The sequence below is a fragment of the Corylus avellana genome, chromosome 1, assembly GCF_965113065.1.
Source record: "Corylus avellana chromosome 1, dhCorAvel1.hap1.2, whole genome shotgun sequence".
Taxonomy (NCBI): Eukaryota; Viridiplantae; Streptophyta; class Magnoliopsida; order Fagales; family Betulaceae; genus Corylus; species Corylus avellana.
Window position 1 is genome coordinate 2,293,979 of NC_142490.1, and position 9,569 is coordinate 2,303,547.

Here is a 9,569-nt window from a genome sequence, read left to right on the forward strand (position 1 = left end):
ACAAATGGAGCATCGACATTAATTAGCAACCAAAATAAGAACTAATATATATATATATAAGCTTGATTATTATCTCTTTTTCCCAACTTCAACATGTTGATCTGCTGCACTCAAGAGAAAAGAACAAGAAACAAACATATACCTAAATGATCAGTTTTTGATAATTTCACATTTTCCCTATTAATTTTCAACATCCTCTATCATCTAGGGCAAAGCGCTATATTGTTGCAAGTCACCCCATGTTTGAATTCCATTCCAGCTGCTGCCGTTATCGTGGCCGCCGCCGTTGCCGTTGCCGTTGCCGCCACTGTTGGTCGGAGTAGCGGTCACCGGCCCATAAGAGTTCCCAAAGAACCACTCCGTCGCTATCTGATCGCCACCTGTACCTTCCCTCCTTGAATTACCGACGCTGCAAGCCTCCGGTTTTGAAATCTCCAGGTTCTGGAATACAATGGGTTGCGGTTTTTCAAGAGCATTAATGTTTTCTTTGTGACTCTCTCCGCCACCAATTAGCATGGCGAGCCGCTGCTGCTGAAGCTTCCAGTGCAAGTCCTGGTTTATAGTACTCAGAGACTCGATGGAAGAAGCTATATTGCTGTGAACGTTCATGGAGCTCGTGTTCTGAACTGCAGGACTGAAACTACCGCCGGCGGTTGCCGAAGAAAGCGGATAATTAAAACCCATCAGAGAATTAGAGTTTCCCGATGGATCGAGGGTAAAACAGGAAGGACTAGTACCCGAAACGTCTCCAAATGAAGAAAAGTGGTTGTAATTAATAGGAGTTGTTGGAGGATGAAGTCTAGGGAATGATAACCCACCAAGCTGAAAATCCATGGCTGGGGAAAGCCCATGGAAGAACTTCAATCCACCCATCTCGGAAGATGAGGCTGAGTCTTTGGAGTCGGCGCCGGAGAGCCTCGAAGATGACTTGACCTTCTTGTTTTTCCGGCAACCGCCGCCTATGGGAACGTTGCGCAAAGCCCCGCCTTTCGTCCAGTACCTTCTACAAGTCTTGCAGAAATGCCTTGGCTGCGTCAGGCTGTAGTTGTTGTAGTAGCAGAATTTGGTGTTGGGTGAGTCGCATCGTGGGCACTTTAGGCCTTGCTCTGGTGGCCTCGCCGTCGCAGTTTTGCGGCTGCCGGAGCCTTGGCTGTCGTCTCTGACAACCGACTTCGCCGGAATGTTGTTATCCGGTGACATCATTGCAAGAGAGAGAGAGAGAGAGAGAGAGAGAGGGAGAGAGAGGGATGTGGGGGAGAAATTAGATGTGGATGTTGTGGGGTTTGCTCAGTTTCCTTTTGCAGAGGCAAAGATACTCAATTCAATGGTTTCATGCTTGGGGGTGAGAAACGGAGGGAGGGATGCTGATGGATGGGTGCTTGTGATCTTCATCAAAGACATAGATTGGGATGTTTGGAAAATAATATTTATAAATATATATTTCTGGTAGAATAAATAAAGTAAAAGGTTGCTACTAGCTAGCCTACTACATGAGAGAGAGAGAGAGAGAGCAGATCTCAGTTAGAAAAGGAGTCGGTCTATATATATACAAGAGGAGAGATAGGAGAGAGAAAGAATAGAGACAGGGAAGCAATATGATCTGAAACTGAAGTGGCAGAATGAGAGATCCACAACTACGACGACAAAACGATTGGATAAAAAATAGTTCTTCATGGTCGATCATGAGAAATGTTGGTCGTTGATCAATCAAAATAAACTATCATATATGCCATGTACTGAAATCAGGAAAAATGGATTAGGATATATATAAACAAATTGTTCCTTTAATTGTGTATATATTGTGAGTGTTAAATTTGTGAAGGTGGATGGCTCTTGAAGTGAGTTGGGTCATGATTGCATCTGGTCCAACTCTCTTACACGAAATGCTTTTGAATTTGTGAAGTGCTAAGCCAATGTGATACATGTTCATAACTCATTAGACACGTGGCTAGGAATATTATATCTTTTACTATTACTTTTCACATGGTGTAATTAGTTAGTTACTTGTTAATCATTTCACCAATTAGGACCTTCACATCAATTTATTATAAGGAAATAAAGTACATTAAGAGTTATAGTGAACTTTTCTTACGATCTGATATGTTAATTTATAATTGGTGAAATGGTTTAAAAAAAAAAATCTGATTTGCGAATCTAATTAGTTAGTAAAAAAGTTATAACACCTTGAACATTTTCCATTGGTGGAAGATCCATGGAGATTGTATTGTGAATACTAAATTCTTCATTAGATAACAGCTATAATTGTGAGTAATTAATATAAATTAATTTGTTAGGTGTAATAGTGATATTGGATATATATTATGCTTCGAAATTCGGGTTAATTAAAACATCATCACCCCATTCTCATTCTAGACCATAACAACTAAACAAATTGCAACTAGTAAACAATTATGTATCTATTAATGTTAAATTACCATTTTCTTAAAAATTTAAGATTATAAGAAGTGAATTTAATTATTTAATTATACTCTAACACTCCACTTCACATGCGATTCAAACTCTTTTTTAATAGGTGATGCCCAATACGTAAAATATTTAATTAAAATTAAAGGTAAATGACGGAGTCAATGTTCAAATTTAGAACCTAATTCTAATATTAAGTTAAATTACAATTTATCTCAAAAACTTAAACTTATAAAAAAAAGTAAATTTAGTCATTTAATTATATTCTCTAACCGTTAATCTCATGGAACTCATCTAGCTTATTCTTTTCTTCTTTTTCTTTTTTGCCCAATTACTCGAAGAAAAAAGAGGGTATATATATATATATATAACCTGCTTAGCCAGAAAATAAATCTAGCTAGTACATATATAGGGATATATAGAATGAAGCATGATGCATGAATGTGGAGGCATAAACATGCATGAAGAGGGGTTGGATATAGAGGGGAGGGGCATAGTAGGAGGGAGTAGGGGAGTAGTAGTAGGGTTAAGCAGAGAGTCAGTGAGCTGCAGCAGCAGCAGCACCGCAAGCAGCAGTGGGGCTCTGCCACTCACTGCACCTTTGTCTATTCCTTCATATGTAATGTCCCTTTTGAACCAAAGTTAACCCCACTCTACTTTACACACCCCATACACAAACAAACACGCGTGAAAGTGTGAAACTCCCTTTCCCATCTCATTAACTCTTCTCATAAACCACACATAATTAATTAAGCACAGAGACACAGTAATTCATAGCCAAACACGCCGCTGATTTGGGCAGTGCAGCAACAAAAAGAAGGTGGTCGACTACTGATAATATTGTAGCTCAGATTATGCGTTCTGAGTAGCCAAATTTATATAAGCAGTACGGGGAAGAAAGCTTTACTCCATTAATGAGCCTTAATGACTTGCCGGGGGCTCCCCCCAACGTTTTAATCCTCGATCTACACCGTTAACATGAGTCAGGCATGCATGCAGAAGGAAAGTACATCTGTGATGAAGATATATACTCTTTCCCATCAGTTGAACTTAACATGTTTTAACGGTCCCGATCATCGATCCAGTGTTTGTTTGTCTTCTTGTAGGTTGGCTCATTAAAAAAAACATTTACTTTATGGGAACCATGGCAAATCTAGTTTTACTGTGTGAGAGACAGGAAACGAGATTTTGTTTGAGCCCATTTTTTCTGCTATTGAATGTGGCAAGACTACTGGAGAAATATCTACTTTCCTGCGCGCAGTACCACCTATTACGAATTGAAGCCATAAAGCTCTTATATATATATATATATATACTTGATCCATTATGTAAAGTTCTTACTTTTTGGACATTTCAGCAATATTGTAAATAATCTTTTTTATACTCTTGAAACTTGTAGAAAGAATTCTTCGATCATGGCACCTGAAATATTGCTAGTTTTACGCTACTTGAGAAAATTGTTAAAAAAATAAAAGGTCTATTTATTTATTTATTTATTTTAATTTTTAAATGTATATATACTTAAAGCATTAATTAAATATGATTTAAGTAAAGTCTTGAACCCGTAAATTATTATCTAGTCTTAATTAGAGCATGAGAAGCACGTACGGGTTGATTCAAACAATGCCAGTACTCGAAGCAAAAGCGGCGTCGTAGTATCATTAATTTTGACATTTCTGCGACGTACTTACGTTGTCCATCAATTATTATGAATTTTTTTTTTTTTTTTTTTTGTAAAGACAACATTTTGAAAGAGATAGCCATGAAAATGTGGCCAACATAAGAACTCCCACCCAGACAAGGCACTACCGACCAAAAACGTTTAAGGAACCCATTGTGTGGTGGTGGGGGAAACGTGGAGCGCCGTAAAATTACTAGTTCTGCGCTCAACAGCTATGTCCAGAACTTGAGAGAGAGAGAGAGAGAGAGGAACACGTGAGAGGTTGGCCGGATTCCCGTGAGAGCAAACCAAAAACGAAGCCCATACATACATAACACCAATAATATTGTTTCTTCCACTTACCAAACGTTACATCTCACGGGCCTCTCCATCTCAACCTAACCACTTCATTTTTCATTTTTGCTTATTATTATTATTATTATTATTATATAATGGTAATAATGATGCCAATTAGTCAAAAATTTCAAGAATCTTCTCAAATGTCATAGGAATTTTCAATTTTGGGACATCAATTTTCCTAGTTTTGAGACTTATATGTTAATTAAGGTCCTTAGGGTGCCCTTGATTCTCCCATTAATCTATGTAGAATTTAATCCATACCTAAAACTCTACCCGGCATACATTAATTGTTTAATAGTTATATAACTTGCCCCATCAGCATAATAAGATTAAAAAAAAGTGTTGTGCATATATAGCATTTCTATTATACAAATAAGTAGCATTTATATCATGGTTTGAACCATCAAAGTAGATCCATCAGGGGCGGAACTAGTATTTTGAGTTTGGGAGGTCAAAAATAAAATATTAAAAAATTTGGAGGGTAAATTTCTAATTTAAAAAAATTATAAGAGTATTTTTTAAAATTTTTAGAAAAACATGGGGGCTGAAACCCCCAAGCTCCCATGTAGTTCGCCCGCTGAGGTCCGTAATATATTTTAACATTACTATTGAATTTAAAATATATAATTATTAAATATTAATCTAATGATAAAAATTACATAAACTTTCTTTCTAAAATTACTCATGTATAGCATTGCTAAAATACTACTTCCACTCTGCTGTATAGTGCGGCAGGCCTTGCCTTGTACTATTGAGGCTGCAGTGGGCCGACAATGTAGGCTGCAGCTACGTGCAACCTTCTGCCAGGCCTACATAGCGGAAATTCATGTCCCGGCCTGGAAATATGACTAAATAATAATAATAATAATAAAAAAATTATATTCCAACTATTAAAAGATATCCGGTTGAGAATAGCATAATTTAGATAATTTCATTTAAAACAACTTATTTTTTTGAATGGTTAAAATAAGTAATTTTGGTTAAAGTTATTGCACATAATCTCCATCCCTATGGAAAAGGATCATTTTTAGTCCCTTTTGGATTGGAAGGTATCTAGTTAATGGCCAAAATTTATTATAAGAAATTTAAGGGCCACAAATTGAACATCAGTCCTTATAATAAAAAAAATTATTATTTAAAGTTTAACAAAAATTGAAAATAAAAATAATAAAAGGCATAGGGGTGGCCAGGCCACCCCATTGAGGTGGTCGACCATCCCACTTTTAACCACCAGGGTGGCCAGCCATCTAGACCGGTCGGTTTGGGGTGGCTCTAAGAGTCGAATAAAAAAAAAATAAAAAAAAATTTACATTGTTAGTCTTGGGGTGGCCGAACCACCCCCAATGGTCGATTTAGAGTGACTGAAGTCATTCCGTGGCCTTTAAGGGTGGTTCGACCACCCCAAAATGCAAACTCAAATGAAAAAAAATTAAGTACTTTTGGTTAAAGTTATGGCATAGAATCTCAATCCCTATGGCTTTCACATATATGGTATTTTTTTTAAAAAAATGAATCTGTTTTTTTGTTTTTATTTTAACAACGACAAGAGGGAGGGGTTTTTTTTTGTTGTCGTACAAGTTAAAGAGTTAAAAAGGGTATTTCCTTAAGAGGCGTTCATGTATTATTTGTCTCATTATCGCCGCATTTATTTTGGCAACAGATAGAAGTCGTCGAATGAACAATCGCTATCACGTCTGATCCGAAACATCAGATGGACTGATTGTGAAAATAATTACAAAATAACAAAAAACTAACGGATGATTTCTTCTTGTTTCGCTGAAGCGCTCTCCCTCCCTCTGCTTCTGCTACTGTCTGCACCGTACCGCATCTCTCCCTAACTCCGATCTCGATAAAAACCACCTCAGAGAGTACGGCTGGGCGTGCTCTCTGCTTCTCTGTTCTGTAACCCCACTGGAACAGTGGAGCTTATCCCGAGGGTGCTCTCGTCATTTCGCATGTTAATACCTTGTTAAGTCGCTCTCTCGTCACTATCATTTACGTTTTTGACACGAATGCCAAGGTTTCACTTTGGAGAATTCTACTTGGTCCACAAAGATTAATTTCGTAATATATAAATATATTTTGGATAAAAATTTCTTACCATTTTTTTTTTTAAAAAAAAAAATGCTATTATTTATGTTTATTATTTTTTATTTTTTTGGGTCTCATAAAATTAGGGAAGAAGCATTTTTGTGAAGGAAATTCTTTTAGCTACTCGGTAACATGCCACCTTTTATTTATTTATTTATTTTTAATTTAAGCAAACACAGAAAATGTAATAGTACTTGTGGAGACGAAAAAAAAAATTACGTTGAGTTGGTATGACAATGCTTTTTAAGATAATATTTTTCAAAACTAAAAGAGTAAAAATATTAACAAATAAATCAAAATACAAAAGTACTCATGAAAAATTCAAAATTAACCTTTATATCACATTACAACCATAAAGAAAAAAAAGGCGGTCTACAAAGTTTGGTGAAATGAACCCAATACATTATTGTTAGAAAGCTAAAAATGAATTTTCAAACATATATAACGAAAACAAACATGTTTTCCGTGGATCGTAAACAAACGGAGCCTAAAATTTATTTGAGGTCTAGATTAACATGTTGGCCACGTCAATGACAAAACGGTACTTAACATCACCCTTGGCAAGTCGTTCAAAAGCAGTGTTTATATGTTCCATTGCAATGACTTCCACATCTGCCGTTACATTGTGCTTTCCTGCAAAATCCATCATCTCTTGGGTCTCTTTCATTCCCCCGACTGCGCTACCACCAACAATCTTCCTCCCTTTTAAATCATGTACGTACAATTAATTAATGTTTATTCTTAGAAATAGAATTAGAAATAAAAAAGAGGAAAAACTGCATAAAAAATTACTGAACAACCACACGTTTTGAGAAACCTCCCATAAATTTTAAAACTCTAAATTTCACTCCTCAAACTTTCAATTTGATGCAATTTACCTACTCCGTCAATTTTTGCTGTTAAAACTCTTAAAAATATAAAATTACCTTTCGATTTTCTTTTAATTTTTTTTTGAAAAAATTGAAAAAAGGGTCACGAGGTGGGCCCAACCGTGGGTCACCTTGTGAATTTTTATTTTTAATTTGAAATTAAGGATAAATTTGAAATTTTATAAACAAGTTAGAGGTATAATGGTTATTGTATCACTTTTAACGTTTAAAAACTAACAGAGAGGTTTAAATTGACTGCAATTGAAAGTCAAGGAGTTTAAATTAAAAGTTTTTGAACTTTATGAGATCTTCTGTGCTCATGAATCTAAAGTGAAATTTTTCCTAAAAAGAAATTAAAAAGAGAACTTAATTAATTACCCAACATTAAAGGAATATGTGGTAGCTCAGGAGCCTTAATTGGAGCACCAACCAAGATCAATTTTCCGTCCGTCTTCAACAATTCAATCAATGGCAGGAGTGAGTGAGGTGCTGAAACTGTGTCGAGTATACCGTCCATTGTGCCCATGGCAGCCTAATAGATAGCAAATAAATTGAAGACATTCTTTGTTATAAAAAAAAAAAAATTATCACTTATTTTGCCAATAAGAAAATGGTTAATTTAATTATTTAATTGATATTTAAACATATTGTTAATTCAAAATAAAGGCAATTTGCATTTGGTTACCTGCAATTTGTCCTGGTCATGGCTAAGCAAAAAATCATCAACGCCAAGTTGTTCTACTGCTTCCTTCTGCTTGCCTGGAGAGGTGCTTATTACGGTGACCTTCATTCCTAGAGCTTTGGCAAACTTGACAGCCAGATGGCCGAGGCCACCGAGGCCTACGACACCCAAATGCTGGCCGGCGTTGGAGAGTCCATAGTGCATCATGGGGCTGTACACTGAAATTCCGGCACAAAGTAGCGGGGCAGAAGCGGCTAATGGCAGATTATTTGGGACAAGGACCGCAAAATGGTGGTCTACGACTAGCTTATCAGAAAATCCACCAAAGTTTCTCAGGCCATCGTAGTACTCTCCGACGGAGGTCCATAACATTTTGGGGCAATAATTTTCTAAATCCTGCTTGCAATTGTTGCATGAACCGCATGAGCCCACCATGGCTCCCACGCCGGCTCTATCTCCGATTTTGAACTTTGTGACATTGCAACCAACATTTGTCACTTCACCCACAATCTCGTGCCTACAAAAATAATGATTTTTTAATTTTTTCCAAATTTTTTTTAATTTTTAATTTAAAAAATAAATATAAAAAAAAAAAACGAAAAAAAGAAAAACCCAAATTATAAGAATATTCTTTTTTTTTTTAAAAAAAAAAAATTAAATTAAAATTTTTAAATTTGTTTTTGTTTTTATTTATTTTTTTAATTTATAAGGACATTTTTATCTTATTGAAATTTTTTTAAGGTCATTTTTGTCTTTTAGCTGGCCTTAGATGGAACATTGATACAATTGGTAGCAGTTTGGACTTTGGGAGAGACAATATTGATCATAGGTATTGCCACATCAGCCCAATAAAATGTGAGTAATTAAATACATAATATTTCTCAGTACCAAATAATTGTCGCTATGTTGAAATCTTATTGATGAAAATAAATTATTAACTCATGTTAATGTCTATGAAAATTATAGTTACTTAAGAAGTAAACCTGTGACTAGAGGCAAAAGTTGTAAGCATTTAATACCCTCCAATCAGGTGGCGACATGTGTGAAAAATTGTGAAAGAGGCATTTTTCATAGATTAAACTTAGAGGAGCTAGCTAGCTAGGTTCCATAATGTTGTTACCATGAATGTCAAACAGTTTCATATTATATATAGACACATTAATTAAGATTACCCGGGAACAAACGGATAGTTGGTCGGCATTAGTGATCCATCTTTAACGAAGACAAGGTCTGTATGGCAAATCCCACAGTACAGTATCTTGATGGTAATGTCGTTATCGCCGTTAACCCTATGTATATAAAAGCAAAGCAATTATATATATAATCTTTTGAATTTATTAACTTTTATTTGAAAATTGAAGAAGATAGAAATGAACAAGTACCTCCTAGAGAAGTGAAAGGGGGAGAGAATTCCTGATGAATCTTTTGCTGCCCATCCATAAACGTTCACTGTTTGCTCTTCTGCTGCTGATGCTTTTGACAT

General features: G+C 35.7%; 2 protein-coding genes across 2 annotated transcripts; both read right to left on the minus strand.

The window, feature by feature from the left end:
- LOC132171487 (dof zinc finger protein DOF5.7) lies at nt 1–1,478 on the minus strand. The gene has a single exon (XM_059582809.2). The coding sequence runs from the start codon at nt 1,201–1,203 to the stop codon at nt 205–207; it is 999 nt and encodes a 332-aa protein (XP_059438792.2). The 5' UTR covers nt 1,204–1,478; the 3' UTR covers nt 1–204.
- Nucleotides 1,479–6,980: 5,502 nt separating this feature from the next.
- On the minus strand, nt 6,981–9,569 carry LOC132171669 (putative mannitol dehydrogenase). The gene is made up of 5 exons (XM_059583044.2): nt 9,469–9,569; nt 9,259–9,375; nt 8,090–8,603; nt 7,783–7,936; nt 6,981–7,237 (listed from the first exon to the last, which is right to left on the minus strand). Exons 1-5 carry the CDS (start codon nt 9,567–9,569, stop codon nt 7,041–7,043), a joined length of 1,083 nt encoding a protein of 360 aa, XP_059439027.2. The 3' UTR covers nt 6,981–7,040.

Bases quoted from the DNA above. Each gene is read 5' to 3' on its own strand.
- LOC132171669 (XM_059583044.2), bottom strand. From the start codon at position 9,569: ATGTCAAAAGCATCAGCAGCAGAAGAGCAAACAGTGAACGTTTATGGA. The intron at 9,376-9,468 runs GTACTTGTTCAT...TTATATACATAG, and splicing joins CCCTTTCACTTCTCTAGGAG to GGTTAACGGCGATAACGACA. The intron at 7,238-7,782 runs GTAATTAATTAA...ATGATTTAAAAG, and splicing joins ACATATTCCTTTAATGTTGG to GGAGGAAGATTGTTGGTGGT.
- LOC132171487 (XM_059582809.2), bottom strand. From the start codon at position 1,203: ATGATGTCACCGGATAACAACATTCCGGCGAAGTCGGTTGTCAGAGAC.